Below are 21,602 nucleotides of genomic sequence, written 5' to 3'. Positions count from 1 at the left end.
GGGCCGTTTCTTGAAAGTGATCTGCGATGGGTACAGCCTAGACATACCGAGGGCTGATAGCTTCGTGTGTGCTGCGTTCTCACCGCTTAGTTCGCGTTGAAGCGAGAGGCAGCACAAAGTGCAATTCGCTTGCTGCTGCTGCCACCCTTCCTCACACCAGCATTTTGACAGCGAGTGTCCGCGGTCATAGAGTAAGATGTGTTCATGTTTGGCTGTGCGCGCGTGACACCATGCTTGTTAATCCAGTTAGTAAGTGAATGTTTACAAGTTTATATGGCCAATAAAACTACTATCCTTACTTCGTATGGCTGTATGATAACTTGCTATCACAACTGATGCTTCACCTTTTGGGCGAAACTTTTGACTTTTTCACTCCTCCCCCACAAAGCACAGCACAATGGAGAGCTCTGCAGGCTTCATGGAGAATACTGCACCAGTGGATTTTGTGCCCTAGAACTTATTCATAGCACGCAATGCTCAATAGGAAAACGTGGTGGAGCTTCAGCTTCACTTGGCAAATTTTCACGAGGGTCAGCTTTGCCTTAAGTGTCTCTACCTACATGTGGCAGTGAAGCTGTTGTCACTCGGTTCGTTTGGCCACTAGTCGTTAGGTGGGCATATTTGCGTTGCGGCTGCTGGCACTGGAGATGACGTGGACGTGGCGAAATCTGGGTGCAATTATGCCCCCACCAGTGTCAGCCAGAACTGGCAGAACGGTGTCAGCGATATGATTACTTCAAGCCGCTGTCACTCCTTCCGGAACCCATAATTGGTCCCTCTCTAATGTTTCTTGCATACATAGGACAGGACCCCTTTTTGCATAGGTGGTGTCGGTGGTTGTCCTTGTCATAAGCTAGGTGTTGCTTGAGTTATCACAGCAGGGCAGTCTTCAACTGGCGACCATGATAAGCTAGGCACATCTGCAGTTGATAGTTAAGTCAGGCATTGTCCAGTAATTCAGCAGGATGCAGGTCAGTTGGCAGTCAAAGCTTCCACCTACAGCCTTCTTCACCTTAGACTTGCTGATCGTTTGAACCATGTGTTCTGCAGCTTCATTGCAGGCTGGGAGGTACGAAGGTGTCAAAAATTGTCTTATGCCATTACGATAGAGGAAGTGCCTGAAACTTTCCCTCACGAACGCTAGACCATTGTCTGACAGAACAATGTCTCACAACCAATGCATTGCAAATAAGGCTTGCAGCCATGGAATCACGGCTTCTGCAGATAGGCTAGATATGGGGACGCCTTCTATCCACTTCGAAAATGCATCAGAAATGATCACCAGGTATCAGTCGTTCAAATGAAGTAGTGACCAGAGGTTCTTCAGGGAATGGCCACAGCGTCATAGCTGTTGGCCGCCAAGCGCACTGGTGTTCTTGACATACATGACACTGAACACATACCGCGGCAGTGATGTCTTCATCCAAGGTCAGCCACCATACGTGGCTTCGAGCTATGGCGTTATTTTTTTTCACCGTTGCGTCCTTCATGGGGAAGCTGTAGCACATTTAGTTGCAGTACACTAGGGATGGCCCGGAGGGCTGTCTGGCAATATCATCTCTACACTGCTGCTAACACTTGCCCTGGCTGTCCTGACACTGCCGTGACTAGATCGTATGTGCATCTTCAGGTTACTCCACCAGGCAAAGCCTTTCTCACACACGGGACACTTGTGCGGCTTTTCACCTGTGTGCACTAGCACATGATTGTCCCGGTCCGCCTTGTTTATAAATCTGGCAGGGCACAGGTGGCATGGGTATGGCTTGTCCCTCTCATGCCACTTCAGGTGCCATTGCAGCGCTGTCATCCGCTGAAAGGTCTTGCCACACTCCGGGCAGTGGCACAGGTCAACTCCCCTTTCGTGCAATTGCTTGTGCCTGTCCAGCGATATCTTCCTGCGGAATTTGGACGGGCACAGCTCGCAGGCAAACCGCATCTCATTTGTGTGGCTGGCCTTGTGGTTAAGGAAGCCGGTGCGCTGGGCAAACTTCCGACCACAGATGGAGCAGGCATATGGCTTCTCACCCGTGTGCAACACGCGGTGATTTAGCAGGCAATGCTTCCACTTAAAACGCCGCCCACATACGGTGCACTCGTAGCACTTGCTGACACTGCTGCCAGGCTTCTTCACTGGAGCTCCTAAAGTGCCACCAGGTATTCTGCACATTGGAAAGAAGAAAGCATAGTATGTACTTATTTGAGCAGTGGTTGGCAGCACAGCAGTATTGATTACAGATTTAGATAATGTGAAGAACAACAAGAGAAAGACATAGAGAGGACGTAAGTGCAGAAGCTGCATAACAGATTGGACACTCTGGTCTAGGGTATGGTAGTGCCATTGCGACTGAGATGAGACAAGAAGAAATTTGCAGCCATGCTAGACCAAAAATGAACTGATTTACTTGTCAGCAATGAGAGTTACAAAGCCACTAATGCATTCACAGTGAGTAAGCATGGCCATGTGCAGAGTCTGTATGGCAGGATGTTTGAGGTATATTGCGTGAGCTGCCAAAAAAGAGAATTGAAAAAAAAAGAAAAAATATTGCAGATCCAACGTACATGTTGTAATCTATGTGAAGCGTAGCTTTAGTGAAGCAGTGGACTAAATGCTATACAACCAACTAACTGCTATGTATACATTTGTGTTTACTTCTATGTTATTTAATGTGTAATATGAGGAAATACATATATGCATTATGAAGGTCAAAGTAAGAAACTCTATCTCATAATTTTTTTTGTGCATTAAACCATTCATAAGCTGTGCCCAAATGCAAATGCCAATTGAAGTACAATCATTTCAGTACTTTTCCATTAGAAACGCTATGCCATGTATGGAACGGAGGCTGAGTAATGACTTTTGATCAGATTTGGCAATATTCGGCAGAATTGACATAATGAAGAATAATAGTTTAACAGAATCAAATTGACTGGTCTCAAATACTCCTCACACTTCCAAACCAAAGAACGCAAAATGGGCACCTTGGTCGACTTAGCTAAACAATTTTTAAGTGACAGTAGCAGTGAAGACACAGCAGATTCAGCCAGGTCATGTAATCTTTTGCTTTGACATCTACACTGCTTTAATGATGCCTGTGGTGTGATTGGTCCAAGTCATTTCAGAGAAGCTTCTGGCGCAGTGAAAACCTCCCTTTGGAGCAGCAAATCAACCTTTTGGTGCAGTTACATGGCACAGATTTTCACTTGCAAACATTTACGTCTACGTAGAACAGTAGTGTCATGTTTTGCAATGAAAATCAATATATGCATAAGTACATGCATACGCTTGTCTAGAATATTGTCGGTGTTTACGAGATGTGTTGAGGAACATGTCTTCGTAGCCAAACTACATGGTCGTAATGGGCAACAGTACTTTTTGATTATGGTGCGAATGGTAATTAGATGTGTAGCAACTGTAAAGTGGTGACCGCTGCAGTTACTTGCTCAACACAATGTATCAGCCTCATCCAATACTGTCCTCTGTTCAGTACGTAGTTACTGGCATTTAAAGATATTTCGAACTTCATAGCACTCACCTGCCTTCTCTGATGACAACCCAAAATTACACTACAATCGTGGGAGACTAACTCATGGATTTCAAGCATCTGCTGTCTTGGTGCAGGCATGGCACAAATTTGGCACCCTGCTAATTTGTGCAAAAATGTAGCAGGATGCAGAAGGTGTAGCAGGAGTACATTGTTTTGATTATTATGCTTGAATAATATTAAGCGAAACATTGTTTTTTCCAGCAGTGGGTTGCTTTTATGTTCGCGTTCCAACGGTGTATGCTTTCTTATCAGAAATCTTTCTCATTTTTCAGTTTTCACTCACACAAAAGCACGCAGTCCATTTCAGAGCGACCTTCCGCAGAAGTTTGACTAGCAAGCCGTTCTGTTACCTTTTGAACACAGCCTGCAAAAATGCCCTTAATTGTTACTGCACAAATGCTGTAAAAAGCACGCATAGGCTCCAGTGTCAGTTCAAGGTGCATGGAGCCAACTTGCTTACAGAGTGGAACTGATTGGTCCAGATAATAGATTATGAGTAGATTACTCGACGTTCTCTAGCCTGACAAATATTGTGTCAGGAGCCTACAGAATGGAGAAAGAAAGAAACCAGGCACTTTCTGCAAAAAGTCAATGCTTCCTGCCTAGTAGGCATACACCCATTTTTGCATTTGCGAAGCTACAGTTTTCCCGCACAGCACGAGCATCAGTGTGGCTAATATTTATGCCAATGAATCTCCATTTTTGTTTTGTATGTTCAAGCTTAAACAAGTTGAAAACTATAAGAGTAAAGCATGTCTTGCATATTTTAGATTTTTTTCTCTCCACACTTCGGTAACAATCACAAATTATTCTTTTTGAATCTTGCTTTTTCAGGCGCTTTCTTGGAGTTTCACATAATTCTCCAGAACTCTTAGAAATATTATTCCTGCCTTACCTTCATTTGAAACAATAATGATTAAGCAACAAATTTGTGTTATCATGGTGTATACTGCAACTAATACATATTAAAATGAATTGGTAAACCATAAATGCACTGAAAATTAGCACATTTATGGAGTAACAAAAAGAGTTAACACCCCAATGAAAATTGTGGGTGGCCATGCACTTCAGTCCAAGTTACACAATCATGGTTGTATTCTGCCTCCATCAGGATGCAATCTCCACCGCCAGAAATTGAAAGCTTGATCTTGTGCTTCGCAGTAGAACGCCACAAGAACTTTGATACAGTGGAGCGTAATCTGCTTTACAGGAATTATATGTCCCTCTGATCATGTTTTAGTGCACTTGGGAGGACTCACCCTGAGTTGCTATCTAAGGTGGCCACATCTCCTGAACTTTCAGTGCTGTGTGCTTGTGGATTTATGGAGATGACCCTTGGCAGCACGGCTGCGGGCTCACATGTTTCTTTTCCATCCATATTTAGAGGGCCCTGCAAACAGCATGCACATATTTTTTTTTTATTCGTTAGTGTTAGAAGTGTCAAAGTGAGAAAAAGTGTGTGTGTATGAGTGTGTTTGCATGAGTGTGTGTGTGTATGTGTTTGTGTGCACAGGGTGTCCCACATAACTTGTGTCAAAAGTTAAAATTATGAGAGTGCCAGGTGGCTGGACAGAGCCAAGGTAATTTTGTTTGCTGTCACTTGGAGCAAAGTGTGACTATTTGTTAATTTTGCATAATTACAGAATTTGTCATTAATTAATTAACTTCTCAAATATTATAATCAGAGCAAATTTGTCAATCGGGAAATTGTAGGCCATCAAGAAAAATTCCGGATCCATCTTTCTGGTTCTGTGACCATAAACCGACTAACCTGTTGGTTGGTCAATTCTTGCTGTCGATCATCACCACACAACTAAACACTTTGTCAATCGTTGCAAAGGACAGACGGGGACAAAATACTGTGGGATTTGCAAGCACATGCCAAAGTGCATTTTGGTGCCCTCTGATGAAGCAAGTACCTTGTCTAGAGATGCGACATTGCTAGAACTGCCACACCATATACGGTTTTCTACTGGCATGACCAGTTTTTCTTTCACAATGCTATCGGCCAACCTGTTTGACACCATACCAGCGCCCCACTTGCCTGTTTTTCAGAACCTCTTAAACCGGTACATCATAAACTGCAATGCAAGCACTCTGTTTTGCATTCATATATAGCAGACAAATGAATTGTTGCTAGTGAATCCATTCCTAAGTTCTTAAACTTCCCCTAGTTCCTTAAAGCATTAGGTATTTTGTTGTCATGTAGGCTTCTAGGTATTACTGCATTGTTCGTAGGCTACAGCATAAAGATTTCATAGGTGTACTGAATTTTATACAAAGCCTTTAATAAATTTCATTCAGACTTAATTTGTACTCGGCGAATCAGCAGTTATTCTTTATTATGTTTGTATCTTTCCAGGGTACTTTTCACAAAATTCGTGTCCCCTCCCTTATCTCCCCCACCTCTGTCACACACCTCTTGTTGTCATTTTTTTCTCGAGGAAAGCGGAGAGAGCACACCCTACTCAACCCTATCAAGTTCATGTAAACGGCCTGTGTGGCACAGAGCCTACCCTGTCTCTGTTTCTTGTCCCATTGTGTTCTTTTTGTGTTGCACACCACACGCATCCCATGCACAGTATGTTTGAAGTCATCGGCTGCGGATGCCAGGGCTTAGAGCAAGCAAGCAGGCTTTATACCCGCTGTCTAGCTAAGTGCATACTGTTGAAGGTCAAGTTATCAGAGTTTTGGAGACATGAGTGACAGGTGAAACATTGAAGCGAGTGACAGCATAAATATTCACGTTGGAACAGGAATGCATGCTCTCCACTATGTGAGCACTCGTCATGCCAGTGTTGTGATAGCAGGTGCTCGTGATCATCAAGCGAGATGTGTTTACATATGTTTATGTGCATGTGACACCAATCTTGTTTTGTTAGTAAGCGAATGTTTACTGCAATTTATACGCTCTATAAAACTATGAACCCTGCTTCCACTACCTCATTATTTAAGACTTTGCTATTGCTATCAAAGCTTCACCTTTCTGTTGAAGCTGACTTTTTCGAGCCAGCCCCTGACACCAAAAATGTGACATTCTACCAGAGAGATTGCCATGTCTATCAAACATAAGAACACCTGCAGCTTGGGAGTATATTCTTCTGCGATAAATGTAGAAGATGAAATATATTGATTCTCATAATACTTAATTGCAAAGCATTTCTTTTCTTGACCTCCAATGAGATAGCAAAGCTGGCACGTCTTGCACGCTGCAGAAAACAGAAGGTTGGGAGCACGCTTTTTCCTACGACTTTAGACTGTGCGACAACATACAAATATATGGCACTGCCTTCCAACAACAGCATCATTGCACTGATCTTTGTGCAGATTATTTAGCATGAAGCAGAAGCAGTGGGAAACCTGCATTCTGTAGCCTCTGTACCAGATTTTCTTTCACACTTCCAGTTATCCAGTGTGAGCATGATTTGAATAATGATAAATTGAAAGACAACGCCACGAGTCACCATTAATTTGACTTGAAGAGGGAAAAATCAAAAGGTGACACTGTGCAATTCCACATCCTCTTTACTTACTGGAGACCGCGCAGTTGAAGGACTAGTATTCGGCAACGTAACTTCTGCACTGCTCTCGGGAGTCGCCTCGGCAGTCTCGACTACACCATGTATTCGGCGCACGTGCACTTTGAGGCCAGCCCTCCAGGCAAAGCGTTTCTCGCACATGGTGCACTTGTGTGGCTTTTCACCCGTGTGTGTTCGCACGTGATCCTCCAGGTTGTGCTTGTTTGTGAATCTCGCCAGGCACAGGTGGCATGGGTATGGCTTGTCCCTCTTGTGCCACTTCAGGTGCTGCTGCAGTGCTGTCATCCGCTCAAAGGTCTTGCCACACTCAAAACAGTGGCAAAGGTCCACTCCCCTTTCGTGTAATTTCTTGTGTCTGTCCAGCGATATCTTCCTGCGGAATTTGGACGGGCACAGCTCGCAGGCAAATCGCATCTCAGCAGTGTGGATGTTACGATTGTGGTTCTTGAGTTGGTACCTCAAGGCAAACTTGCGGCCGCAGATGGGGCAGGCGTGCGGTTTCTTGCCCGAGGGTTTGGGCAGGTGATCCTTTGCAGACGCTTCGCTTGAAAAGCAATGCCCATGTTCGTTACTCTGATCACACTTGCTGACAGACCTGCTGACAGTCCTACCAGGCTTTCTCGCTGAAGTTCCTGAAGTGCCATCGGAGATTCTGCACATTGGAAAAAATAAATCAAAGAGTAATAGGTATTTACTTAAGAACTTGTTGCATCAAGCCGGTAGGGGCCCCAATACTATAAAGAACAGCCGGGCGATCCTGTGGAGAGTAGTACCTCAGTGCAGCAATTAAGTAACAGACTAAACACTTTCAATTGAGCTGCGGTAGCACCACTACAAATAAGACAATACATGAAACAAAGCCAATTCAAGTTAGACTAAATATTTGCTACTTTGGTGATTTACTCGTCCACAATGACAGCTCCAAAGCCACCGTGTGCGCCACAGCTTGACTGAACATGGAAATGTGCTGCGCTTGTACGGCGAGATGTTGTTGCACTAGTTGCCAAAAATGGAAAGAAAGAAAAAAGAAAGCCGAAAAAAGAATCCAGCAAAAAAGAAGACTTGCACATGAGAGAGTCCAGAAGGATCTTCACAGGGCTCGAAATCAACTTTCAGAGCTGTAAGTGCATTACCTGATTTCCAAAGCAGCATTTGTCTTTACTAACAGCTGTGGTAAGCCAATCATTAATATGCCTCTAATACGTGCCTTAGTTGTTAACACTCACTAATAAGCCTTTCTCTTCCCAGCTGAGCCTTTCTGCTTTTATTAAATATGGCATTTTTCTTCATTCTGATGTTTTTACAGAAACATTGTAAACAACTGAAGCTATGATGATTCAGTATGTGTTAATTCAAGCAAATAAAAAAAATTTTTTGAATCTTTGTTACCTATCTTTTCAGTGCATACTAAAGCACTGTAATTCAAGCAAATAAGCAAAACACTTTGACAGGTTCCACTTCAATGTGGCACTATATGTACCTTGTTTACTGTGGAAGAAACAAGGTGGGATGTATGTAGTAACTGTTAATGTCTTATCTAATGTTGGACTGTCTCTATACAATTCAGGTAACAAACAGAAATTAGTGATGCCTAGAAGTTTGAGTTAACATGCAAGAACTGTATGTTCTGAGAGATTTAAAGCACAAACTGGAAATGGTAACCAATGGGTTAGAATAAATTTCAGTGTGCTGTTTGATTGAACATCTCTTAGACTGAAACAAGCACTAATGTGCCTTGCTGAAATTACGGCGTTTAATGTCCCAAAGCAACACAGAGGATAAGAAAGACGCAATAATGGGGCCCTCTGAATTATCGTATATTCTTGTGCAAGGGCATCACTTTCTTTTCTTTCATATATTTGAGCCAGAATTTTGGGGGTCCAGTCTATGCACTGCTAAAAAGGAATAAATTTTGATCTGTTCTGAACAACTGCTTTTTGCCGCTAATTTGGGAAGCCTTTATTTCAGTTTCATTCGCTACCCCAGTAGTCATTTCTGGCACACAACTGTGAAGCTGGAACAGCTGAAATCAGGTTCACCACAAGCCCACGTTACAAGATGAAGCCGTCCTCGGATGTAAAGTTGTGCGATGAAAAAGTTTCTGGAATCCTCTTGTAAAATGATAGTGCCCACACATCTTTCAAGTGGCATGGCATTTAGAAAAACTCGCAGTATGAACATGCACAGTATGCACGAAGCATGAAGTCCATGTGTGACATGATGTACATAAATTGTACAAATGCATAACGCACAGAACTACAGTACAAGCTACAAAGTGCTGGGTTTTAAATTTTGATGGCACTTTGTGGACATTTTGGAAACAACCAAAAAAGGAGGCCTATATGCCTCTGCACTGTGGCGATACTGCACTGTACAAAGGGGAAGCTGTCTTTGGTTGCAGAATCAAATGTCGCATCACGCATAAGGTTGCACAATGAAACAGTCCTGATGTCATGTGAAACATGAAGAAAACATTGCGGTCGAACATCAACATGCGTTTTTGATAGCGCAGTAGGGGTAACATGCACGCAAAAATCCTCACATGCATGGTGTGCGTATGTGCAGTGCCCAGCTGTCTCCGAATGACAGGGAGGGAAGATGTGCCAGCAAAAATTTCAGGACGCCAAGAAACGACTTTCGTAGGGACGGCAACAGCTAAGTCACGAGTTTGTGTTGAAAAATGATGAACTGTGATTAAACGTCAAGAGGAGACCAATACGCATCTGTGTACTGCGCTAATATCGCACACAGGTGCAGCTGCATTGGTCATGGGATACAAAACGCGCATGTGCTATAAAGGGACGTGGCCCTTGCCCAAGAATATATGTAATTACAACCACCCGGGGGTCTTTAATGTGCACCTAAATCAACGTGCACGAGCGTTTGTGCAAAGTACAGGAGATGGCTGCCACAGCCTGGCATGAAACTTAACGACCCGTTGCAATAGCCAATGAGGGATGTAATTTCCCCTACTGTAAGCATATACAGACATTCCTTCATATCCCGTTTCAGTAGACTTGAGAAAGCTCACCTTGGGACACTATCTATGGTGGTTGCATCTCCTGAAGTCTCCGTACTGCTTGTCAGTGTGGTTAGGGAGATGGTGCTTGGAAGCAGGGCTAGTGGCTCTGATAGTTCTTTTCCTTGCATATCTACAGTAACCTACAAAACAGCAGGAAGATTTGTTTCTTTGCAAAACATGGTGGCCACGATACATGAAAACACATGAGCTTGACCTCCCATGGTCTTAAACCTTTCATATTAATTTCGGCGTGTAAGTTTGCTTAACAATGAGCTTGTTTCCTAAGCACATTTCTTCAAATGATAAATGCAACATACATTTCTACCAAGCAATTTGCACCTGAAAACACACTGGTGTTTCTGAGAGAGAAACTGCGGGCGCAGCATCAAATAACAAAAATTAACACGATAATGACCGCTATTACTGTTCTGTTCCAATGGTACAAGAGGCAAACAGTTTTTGTCTCTTGTATATTACTGATCGCCTCTGGCTCCTTTAACATACACTTACACTCTGTACAGGTGGTAGATGTAAGGACATTTTGATGGTTAAAAGCAACTTTGGTTGAGAACACTGGTGTGATCCTGTTCAAAATGTTGTGAGCTGCTCTAGTTTGCTTTATTTCAATTGGCACTGTGCCAATCACCGAATGGGTCAAAAATGAACTTAAGTTGGAGATGGAGGGTGAGTAGGTGGGCTCTCAGTGAGAGAGAATGATGAGTGACGTCAGAGGTCACATGATTTGGTGGAGTCAGTTATGGAGAGGGGAAAGAACAGAGCAGTGGCACTAGAACAAATGAGCTGCTAATGCAACACTTACACTGCCCTCATTAGAACAGTGTGTGGAATAGTTTGCATGGAAATAAGGGAAATAAGAAGCAGACGGTTCACAGTAAGTCATCAATAGAAGTTTTATGCTGAAATCAGCGAACTATCAACATATACTGGGGAAATGCTAATGCCAATGCATTGCAGTTTCTGAAGTGTAGCTTGAAAAAATATATTTGTTTTTCATTCGGGGTGTGTATTTACATAAAAAGTTTTGACTTTGAGTTTTGTTTTGATTTAACTTTAAACAGCACACACATTATAAAAGAGCCCCATATGTTGTCCAATTTTGGTTAAGCATGTTAGTGTGAACCAGTTGCAACTTAGCTGCTTGAAGCTGCCTCTTTTTACATATTTTCCTGCTGTGCAGTTGTGCCAGAACCAACATGTTTTCTTGGAGGCACACAGATGAAACAAAAAAAAAAGCCTTGGTATGCTTCTTTGTCAGCTTATTTAGCAGCAATTCTGCTATGGCCTGAAGCTCATGTTACCTTTGCTCCAGATTTTTCGAACTTCAAGGTTATGCAGTGTAAGCATAACTTCAATAATGCCAACTTAAAATGGGAGGTTGCTACTGCCTAATTTGGCTCAGAGTGTGAAGAATCAAAACAGAAAATTGCACACTTCTGTGCTTCACTTACAGGAGGCAGTATAGGCGGAGGGCTACTTGGTTCCACCTTGATGTCAACACTTGTCATGATCTGAAAAAGTTATTTTTTATCTCTACTGCTGCGCCGAGTTGGGAAGCAACAATTTACTTCAAACCAAAATGCATACGTAAAAGAGCCCCATATTTTGCGACATGTTGGTTAAGCATACCAGCGTGAGCCGGTTAAGGGGAGATGCGGGGATGAAATTCCAACATTAGAGCCGACATGCCAATTTCAACAAAGTTTGGCAGGAGGCTTTGTCTCTTTGTCGTTAGGGCATGTAGTAAATTTGATTACCCTATTACGAATAGAAAAAAAGGTGGAGCAAATGAGTGTGTCACCTTAGAAAAGCTATCATTTAAAAAGTTATGATTTAAAGCTAAATAAAAGTTTTTCTGAGTGTCTTCTGGATGCCCTATTATTACAAGATAAGGGCAGCTGCTTGCAATTTTATGCCTTCTTCTACAGAAACCACATCCTTGAAAACTTGTGGCAATTCGCCACAGTGCGACAGTTAAGATGCTTACGGGCAAAGGCTTAACTTACCGCAAGGCCGATCTAGTATGCACACCCATTGCGCTAGGGGTAACCGGCTAGCGGTCCACAAAATGCAAGAACAAGAAGTCACGGGAGCAGAGGCCCCATGTAACCAACTTGTTGCAAGTCTGTGAGCCTCTGCCTCAGCGATGAAGTGCTCAGCAGAAGAAAGTGCAGGTGGAGAGGACACCCGGGAGCCGCCACTCGAGAGTCCAATCAGGGCAGGTCTCAGTGACGTATGCTCATGCAATGAGTCAACACCAGGAGGCAGAAGCACAGCTTGCAAGGGAAATTAGCTTGAGTTCGCTAGCCCTGTCTGCCAGATTGCCGCTAGAGTGGCAGTTCCCGGAGATTGAGGTATGCACAACGCGTGAGCTGGGGGATGAGGTGCGAGAAGGCAGCTCGATCACCCAAAACTAAGGTTTTTAAATTTCTTTTCTTTCTTTCTTTTTTTTTTGTAATTACTATGATCCAGAAATCTGTACCATTTTTTCTCGATAGAAGCAATCTAGAAATTCAAGAAGTCCGTAGTCTTGTTCCTCACAAACTCGTGTTGCGAACAGTTCTTGCCTTTGCAATTTTGAAATGGTATTTTTCCGAAATGAGCAAATTGGCCGAAAATTGAAAACTAAGAAAATCGGTTCAAAGATCTCAAAACATGCCAAAACACATGCAACTGCTGGGTAAAAAAGTTAATTTTCTTTTCCTCTATCACGCAGATAACCAAAATTGGCGAGGAGCTTTTGTATATGCTTAGAAATCGAAAGCAAACAAAATGAGAAAATGAGAAATGAGAAAATGAGAAAATGCAAAAAATGCCAATTTAGGCCTAAATGCCTGGTCAGAACAACTGTTAGAAGCTGTCCCTTTTTATGCAGTAATTTTTTTTTTTCTACAGAGCAGTTGTGCTGGAACAAGCAGATTATCTTGGAAGACCAAAAAAAAGCACTTTTAACTCCAAACCACAGTAATCTTGGCACACTCCTTGCTCAGCCTATTTAGCAGAAATTCTACAATAGCTCATGTTACCTTTGTGTCAGATTTTTTAAAATTTCAAGGTTATGCAGTGTAAGCATGACTTTAATAATGCCAACTTGAAACAGGAGGTTGCTACTGCCTAATTTGGCTTACAGTGTGAAGAATCAAAACAGAAAATTGCGCACTTCTGCGCTTCACTTACAAGAGGCAGTATAGGCGAAGGGCTACTCGGTTCCACTTTCATGTCAACACTTGTCATGATCTGAAAAAAGTGTTTTACCAAATTTATTGCTGTCCCGAGTGGGGAACGAACAAGTTACTTTGAAACATGAGCACGGGTGCACTCATAAAAGAGCAATATAATTTGTCCAATTTTAGTTAAGCACACCACCGTGAACCAGTTGAGACAATTGTTAGAAGCTGTCCCTTCTTTTGCTTTTATCTTTCCTATCCTGCGGTGAAACCAGCATGTTTTCTTGGAAGCCCATGAATAATAATAATAATAATAATAATAATAATAATAATAATAATAATAATAATAATAATAATAATAATAATAATAATAATAATGGCTTATCTCCAAACACGGCAACCTTGGCACACTCCTTGCTCAGCTTATTTAGCAGCAATTCTGCTATGGCCAGAAGTTCATGTTTCTTTTGCACCAGTTATGCAGTTTGAGCATGACCTGCACAATACTAAGCTGAAACAGGAGCTCGCTATTGCCCTTTAATTTAGCTCGAAGCACAAAGAATCAATACACATAACTGCACAATTCGACATATTACACTTCACTTACAGGATCCAGCGTGATCGTAGGACTACTTGGTTCCGCCTTGATGTCAACGCTAGTCACAATCTGAAAAAGGTGTTTATTTTTATTTTTACTTCTGAGCTGATTTAGCAATGAACCATTTACTTTGACGCACAAGCACCAGGCACAGAACAGAGCACCATACTCATACAAAGAACGCCGGTCCTCAGCAGCACACATTTCCATGCCAGAACTAACACACTATAGTCACTTTACTATGCATTAATTTGTTCATGTATCAATTGCAGTACAGCGTCTTGAAGGAACATGAATGTTGCCCGCACAAATTTTCTGGAGGTGTTCCTATAGTTGAGTTTCGGAGACATAGAGCAGTTGAAATATTGAAGCAAGGGGCAGCACCTTGCCCTGGCCCTCGTCACGGCAGCATGAGATGGCAAATGTTTCCAGACATCGAGAAAACTCTATTGATGTGTCTTTAGTTGCAGTACACCATGTTTTAGTCAGTAAGTGGATCTTTACCGCAATTTACACTCGCCATAAAAATGCGAGCCCCATAAAAATGCGAGCCTTACATAGTCATATTGTCATGATACATAGGTCATATGTCATACCTTGTCATATGTATCTATGTTCCACCTTTCAGCAACATATTTAGAGGCTTAGGATGATTGTAGATTTTCATGGATAGTTATCTTTTTTCTAGCCACATTTTTTTCACAACATATGAACAATGTTTTACTGTATACAAACAGCATGTATACATTTTACTAGGGGCATGACCAAGCATGTAGTTCACAAAAACACCTGGCAAAAATCTTTCACACATTAAAATACATAAAGTGTAAGCCAAAGCCCCATCATCAATAAGCTTTTTTAACAAACTCAACCTCTGAAAGACTCTTATTTGCTTAAAAGTAGAATGGACAGGGTGCTAACACATGTGTGGCAATGTTATTCCTGACTGCCAACACCTCAACAACTTCTGTCAAGTTTAGTCTTCACATAGTAAGCCAGTACTGTAATTCTAAAGCTTAGATATCAACTACACTTGCAGTTTTGTCACACCTTTTCAGCGAGACAGTGCCTCATGTGCTCAATAATAACCATATCCACAGCTTAGCAGTGTTCAATATGTCATGGATGTAGAATATTAACTATTTTCATGCTTAGGTATTCCTTTACTGACCCCCCAACATTATTGCTCAGCTGGGGCTGCTTGCATAGCGCAGAGAGAACAAGCTTGGCACCATGCTTCACAACTTTCCTTAGTTTATGCAGCAACCTATAAACACATGGCACTACCTCAGCTTAAAAGACGTGCCTGCTGTTTAGCAATGACAACACCAGTGGCACAGTTTTTATGCCGGTTAGTTAACAGGCATTCATAAATGGTATGAAGCATAGGCCATGGGGAACCCAATTACTATTAACTTCCTACTATATTTTTCTTTGTTATTCTATGAGTGCGTGACTGTAATGATGCCAATTGTGAACACAAGGTTGTAATTCCCATTTTAATGAGCTTTTAAGGCGGAGATCTAAAAATTAAAATTGCGCAATTCCATACTGCGGTTCACTCACATGGTCGGTGGACCACCCAGCAATGTTAGCTCTGCTCTCCGGTTACCACCTGCCACACTGGTCTTGACTTTGCCATGCACCGGATGCATGTGTAATGTCAGGATACCATTGGGAACTTGCAGCCAAGCTAGACTAAGAGTTAACTGCTTTAGTGATTTACCTGTTAGCAATGACATCTTGTGGTGGGAGCGGCATGAAAGAGACGGGAGCTGAGGTACGCATAATGTGAGCACTGACTGTCAACTGGCGATTTATTGTACGAACAGAAATATAAAGGCGGCAAGCAATGACGATACATATAGCCAACATTACAAGAACAACTAGACGGCCAATTTTATCAGGCACCCACAAAAAAAGCAAGATCTATGGCGAGCCAGTCACCAATGCAAACTGCAACTGATGGGCACAGCTAGTGGCACTTGTATACAAAATGCAGAAAACCAACAAAAACAAAAAAGGGTTCGGACAAAAGGTGACTATGGTTAAAAAATGGAATGTAGAGCATGAAAATGTGCCTAAAAGTAGAAGAAGATTAGAAAAGTTCAGGAAGACAAAAAAAAATGCTGCTCTTTGCACAATCTAATCGCAAAAGCATTTTAAGAACTGCCAACATAAGCGATTTGTTTTCTTTTTAGGCTAAGTAGACGGTATGCAAACAGAATTATTATGTTTTAGAAGAACTTCAAGCACTTCAAACACCAAATGCACATAAGAAAGAACATTGGCACTGTGTAGTTTTAAAATCCTGTATGCAACCACGGATCTTGTAATGGTTGGTAACCATGCTCCCACTCTTGATTCCTATGTTGTACGCATGCTCGCTCGGCCTTGTGTACCAACTAGCCGAGCGTCACATCCTTTTGCAGCAATGACAGCAACAAAGCCACTATGCACTCATTGCAAGTGAGCATGGCTATGTGCTGAGGCTGGACAACACATGCTTGAGGCATATTGCATGAGTTGGCAAAAATAAAAGGATTAATAAAAGGAAAAGCTGGCAAATCCAAAGCACATGTTTAATTTATGTGAATGAAAATTTGGTGAAGCAGTTAATTATATTTGCCATACAACTAACTGTGATGCATACAAGTGTGTTTATGTTCATCTTATGCAATCTATAATCTGATGCAATATTTATGTATATACACTACAAAGATCAAAGTCATAACCATAATCTCACACAATTTTTGTTTGTGCACTAAACCGTTCACAGGTTATGCCAAAATGCAAACACCAAATCAGGTGGGCACACTCTGTGGGAGATCACAAATGTGTCATGAGGACAGAGGCGATGTACGAGGCCTGCCCCAAAAGTTCATGTAATGAGTCGGCAAGAAAGTGGGAGAGAATGTAGCGGCATTACTCTCTGCTCTCGAAAGGACCCTATGAGCTCTGGTACAGGCCAGACAGCTCTATGACAAGGCAGTCTCTCATGCATGCACTTTTAGTGCAACCCATTTTTAGCCTTTGTCATAAGGGAGATTTCTTGTGAAATTAAGAAAGAACTATGCAGAAATTCACCAAATGTTGTGAATGGCCTACGGAAAGAAAGCCCCAAAGGGAAGAACCATTTTCAAGTGGCTCCAGAATTTTCGGGAAGTCCATGAAGACTCCCCCAAGGTAGATGCAGGATGACGATATATACTGCACTAGCACGTATTAAAATGGTAAAAAAGCATAAATGCACTGGCAACAAGCATATTTCTGGTAGTAAGAAAGCAGTTAGTGTCCCAAAGCAACACATCGTCTATGAGAGATGCCATTGTCAGGGGCCACGCACACAGATGCAAGTTACACAACCGTTTTTGCATTCTGCATCCATCGGAATGCAGCCGGGAATCAAACGCTTGATTGTGTGGTCTGCAGCAGAATGCCCAACACACTGAGCTACTGTGGTGGGTAATTTGGTTTACTGGAACAATGTATGGACATCTCTTCAATCACATTTCAGTAGATCCAGCAAAGCTCACCCTGGATTCCATGATGGTTGCACCTCTCGTTTGTGGGTTTACGGAGATGATACTTGGGAGCAGAGATGCTGGCTCAGATGTTTCTTGCCCATCCATGTCTAGAGGGCCCTACAAAACAGCATGCAAAATTTTTATTTTTTCTTCCCATACATGATGGTTTGTGAGCTCATCTTTCTTTGAGCATTTCTTTCCTAAAATAACATCTGGATGATACTTCTGAAAATGTTGGCTCCAGCAACATTACTTGCTCGACTACTGCTTATCACTTCAAACTTTGATCTCGCTGTGAACTTTGGTCTTGTTTGGATTCCTCACTATAAGCAATATGTACATGAAAGCACCCATCGTTGTTCCTAAGAGAAAAGCAGCAGGCATAGTTTGCCGAAGAAGGGTAATCAACATGCGAATGGTGGCTGTCACTGTTCCGTGACAATAGTACACCTCAAGAGGTGCAAAGTTTTCTACTGGTGCATAACTATGGAACATGATTTTATAGATAGCTACAGCTGATATATCCAAATGGTGGCAGTTTAGTCTCTCTCAGGTACATACACTTTGTGTTTGGCTCCTGCCCATATTATAGGTACATATATGCTAAACCTCCCTATGAGTACACTATTGACTCAATGCTGGAATTTGACGTCCGGAAAAGAACACCCGGGGCTCTGCAGGACGCTGTAGTGGGTGGCTACATGCAGGTATCTCTCCAATTCTGCATCGTCAAATTTTGGCCAGTGCTGCTACGATGTTTTCTCTTAATGCGTTCGCAGTACAATGCCTACTTAACAAGTTCAAAAGCTGAAGCTGTCGACACAATTTGGGATTCTGGGTGAGGGAGGAGGAGTGATGGGGTCACATGATGAGCTGCAGTCAGCTTCAGAGATTGAAGCAAAAAGAGGGGGCATATCATATGCAACACAGTGCACATACGACACCCACTGAAGTGACACATAAAATCACTTGCAAGTAAAAGGAAGGGAAAAGTTTACAGTAGGTCATCAACGGGAGGATCACTTTCATGCAGAGGTCAGTGGCCATTTATCCAATAAAGGGGAGGTACGTGTCAATGTCCATGCATAACCACTGTGCAAATATAAATTGAGCAACAATGACTGCTAACAGTTGTGTACATTGATTGTAATGTTGTGCCTTTTATAACGAGACAAAAGGGCATTACCGAAAGCGAAGAGAAAACAAAAAGTATGTGGCAAGGTAGTTTCTGTGACCGCAAACCAAATAACCCGCCAGTCAAGTTTTGCTGCCCTGTCTATAAAGCTACACAACTAAACTCTTTGCCAACTGTCACAAAGTAGAGAGATGCAAATGAGAGAAAGGCAGGGAGATTAACCAGAGTTAAAACCTCCAGTTTGCTACCCTGCACTACAGGACGGGAAAGGGGAAGTAAAGACTGAAAGAAGAGCGGTGACAAAAATAAAAGCATGAAAAAAAAAAAGAGAAAAGGAACGGAACGGGATCATTATAGTTTTTCTAATAGGGCACTGCCATGTAGAAAGGTCAACAAAGCCTTGACCGACTTTCAGTGCGACAACAGTTCATGTCGGCATTTCAGGACTGACTGTTCTGAAAGTGGCCTGTCGCCAAGGCGTGCCAATGCAATCGCTAGCGACAGCTAGTGCGCGCTGTGTCGAGGACAGTGGCAAAGTACATGTTCTATAGTCTTCTCGCCGCCGCAGTGACTGCAAGCCGCGCTCTCGTCCATACCGACTAGGAAGGCAAAAGATCTTGTGTAAGCGACACCAAGCCACAGTCGGCAAAGTACTGCTGTCTCGAGTCGAGAGAGTCCAGATGGGTGTCGAAGTCGAAGGAACGGGTCCAGTCGTTGCAGACGTGAGTAGGTGGGTACAAGACATTATGGAATCTGCAAGCACTTTCCAATGTGCATTTTTGCACCTACTGACAAGGCAAGCACCTAGTTTAGAGATACGGCATTGCTAGGATTGCTACCTGGCCAGTTTTTCTCTGGCACAACTGGTTTTTCCTCCCACAAAGCCGGATGCAAACCGTACCGGCCATCCCATTTTCTGGATTCCCCCTAAACTGGTACATCATAACCTGCATTGTAATTAAGCACTGTGCTTTGCATTCATACATAGCAGACAAATTAAATGTCACTAGCAAATACATTCCCAGTTCCTTAAAGCACTGTGTATTTCATTGTCATGTGGGGTTCTGTGTATTGGTTCGCTGTTTGTAAGCAACTGCTATGCCTTACAAATCAATTGCTACAGTATAACTTCTAAAGTATACCAAATAAGCGATTATAATAAGTACATGCCAACTAACAACGTTGCTTGTTTTCATTATGAATAGGGTTTACGCGATTAGATTTAGTAGAATATACGATCCCCCTCGCCTCCTGGCCCCCCTCTATATTTCTCGATGCCGGTTTTTTTTTTTTTTTTTTTTTCTCGGGGTGGCAGCGCGCATTGAGGCACGCTATTTGGCACCCGCTCGCATACATTCGCATATCCTGCACCTGTTCCACTTAGTGCGATGCGACGTTGTTTACGAGCATTCTGGTGCTCTACACCTTTGTCAAGTTTACTTTGGCGCAGTGCGATCGTCGCGGTTTCTCTCTGACCTTCCACTCCTCTTACCCCAACTTCATTTATTATTTCATTTTTTCTTGAGAGTGCCTGTGAAGAAGAGGGAGGTTGGTCGTGTTTTGTGCTGCTGCTTTGCATCGCTCCATTTAGCGACATTGCAGCGCGCAAAAGAAATAATCTTTTCTAAGCGCTGTCCGTCTCCCTTCCATGCGTTCCTACATACCTATACCAAATGGTCGCAGATGACGGAAGACGCATGTTAAGAGTCTTTATATCATGGAGAAAGGATGCTTTATAGAAATAGTAGCGACGATAGTTTCCATAGGCCGTAAAACTACGGTTACACCTACTTTGCCAGATCTCCAACGCGTCACAAGAAATGCTAGATTCCCTACGGACCGAACCGCCAGGGGGACGCCATTTTTTTCAGCAGCCACAATATTGGCTTGCTTTGGCTAGTACAAATCTTACATGTCCAAAATCTGCCATGGCCTTCCAGATTCGCGTTTGTTATATCAACCGTTACTGAATGTTAGATGAGGTGACGTCCAAAGAAGGAAGGAAGGAAATCAACTTTATTCAGGTCCTGCAGGCCACGAGAAATTTGGGCTCTCATGGAGTGGGAGTCTCCCACGACGGAACCGGGAGGTTGAGTTTCCTGGCGGCTTCGTGGACCTGCTGGACGGCCCAGAGTTGGGGAGCGAGTTCTTCGCTACGGATTGCTTTTTCAAACTTGCGCTTGTCCGGTTCGGAGTTTATGTGAGCTTGCGAGCACGGCCAGAGTAAATTATATACGTTAAGGGATGTATTGCAATTCGTGCAATAAGACTTGTCGTAGAGCTCAGGCATGTAATGGTGTAGTCTGTTTTGCGTGGGGTATGTGTCTGTTTGTAGCATTCTGAGTGTAACCGCTTGAGCTCGAGTGAGTGTGCGGTGTGGCGCGCCATACTGTCTACGTTGTAGGTAGCAGTGTTTAGTGATTTCATTGTATATAGTGGGGGCGTCCTTATTCTCCGAGTATATGACGTGGCTCTTAATCTCTTTCTTTGAAACAATTCTGAGAGTCTGTGCGCAGACCGTCCAAAAATTGAGCCTGTGCGCAGATGTCCAAAAACTGACGTCTGTGACGTGTTTTCGGCTCTCGCAGTTGTGTTCCAATGTGGTGATGTATAATTGTTTCCCTGAAGGCGCCGCCAAATGCGAGCGTCCTCCAGAGAGAGAGAGACCGATGCGGAGGCGGAAAGATTCTTCTTTCGGCTTTGTAATGATCTATAATTTCCCTGTACGTGATTATGCTATCTTGGATCCCTGGAACTGGCTGCCCTAGAGTTGCCCGGTGGTAGAGTGCTCGGGCGAGCTCGTGAGCGGCTTCGTTGCCTGGGACTTCTTCATGGGCTGGTACCCAAATAAAAGTTACGTCCCTCGTGGGAGGGTTCTTGAGTAGAATGTGGAGGGCTTCTTCCGAGATTCTCCATTTGTTAAAATTTCGGATAGCTAATTTGTTATCGCATAATATGACTCCTGCTTTTGTACCCGCACAAGCGAGCAATCCACATTGGATGAGGGACTATAACGACGCCCTCTGAAAAATTTGTAAGCAAAAAGGTACG

The 21,602-nt window shown here is 42.9% G+C and overlaps 1 protein-coding gene across 2 annotated transcripts; it reads right to left on the bottom strand.

Annotated features, from left to right (window-relative positions):
• On the bottom strand, nucleotides 1-20,414 carry LOC142560175 (uncharacterized). 2 transcript variants are annotated; one of them, XM_075672065.1, is made up of 9 exons: nucleotides 20,216-20,414; nucleotides 17,426-17,533; nucleotides 13,899-13,958; nucleotides 13,302-13,361; nucleotides 11,576-11,635; nucleotides 10,116-10,246; nucleotides 7,079-7,736; nucleotides 4,805-4,935; nucleotides 1-2,159 (listed from the first exon to the last, which is right to left on the bottom strand). In XM_075672065.1, the coding sequence occupies exons 2-9, from the start codon at nucleotides 17,519-17,521 to the stop codon at nucleotides 1,523-1,525; spliced, it is 1,833 nt and encodes a 610-aa protein (XP_075528180.1). In that variant the 5' UTR covers nucleotides 17,522-17,533; nucleotides 20,216-20,414; the 3' UTR covers nucleotides 1-1,522. The 2 variants fall into 2 exon arrangements, with proteins under 2 accessions (XP_075528180.1, XP_075528179.1); XM_075672064.1 differs by having other exon boundaries at nucleotides 20,343-20,414.
• Between the last annotated feature and the right edge of the window lie 1,188 nt (nucleotides 20,415-21,602).

This window comes from Dermacentor variabilis, chromosome 10 (genome assembly GCF_050947875.1).
Source record: "Dermacentor variabilis isolate Ectoservices chromosome 10, ASM5094787v1, whole genome shotgun sequence".
Lineage (NCBI taxonomy): Eukaryota > Metazoa > Arthropoda > Arachnida > Ixodida > Ixodidae > Dermacentor > Dermacentor variabilis.
The sequence above is the reverse complement of the archived record's forward strand: the minus strand, read 5'-3'. Positions and strand labels throughout refer to the sequence as shown.

What these genes read in the sequence shown, in the direction of transcription:
- LOC142560175 (XM_075672065.1), bottom strand. Translation starts at nt 17,521, where the DNA reads ATGGATGGGCAAGAAACATCTGAGCCAGCATCTCTGCTCCCAAGTATC. An exon ending in CTCCGCCTATACTGCCTCCT is followed by an intron (nt 10,247 to 11,575) that starts GTAAGTGAAGCA and finishes GCTGTTTTGTAG; the next exon opens with GTTACTGTAGATATGCAAGG. An exon ending in ACCTTAGATAGCAACTCAGG is followed by an intron (nt 2,160 to 4,804) that starts GTGAGTCCTCCC and finishes TCCAATGTGCAG; the next exon opens with AATACCTGGTGGCACTTTAG.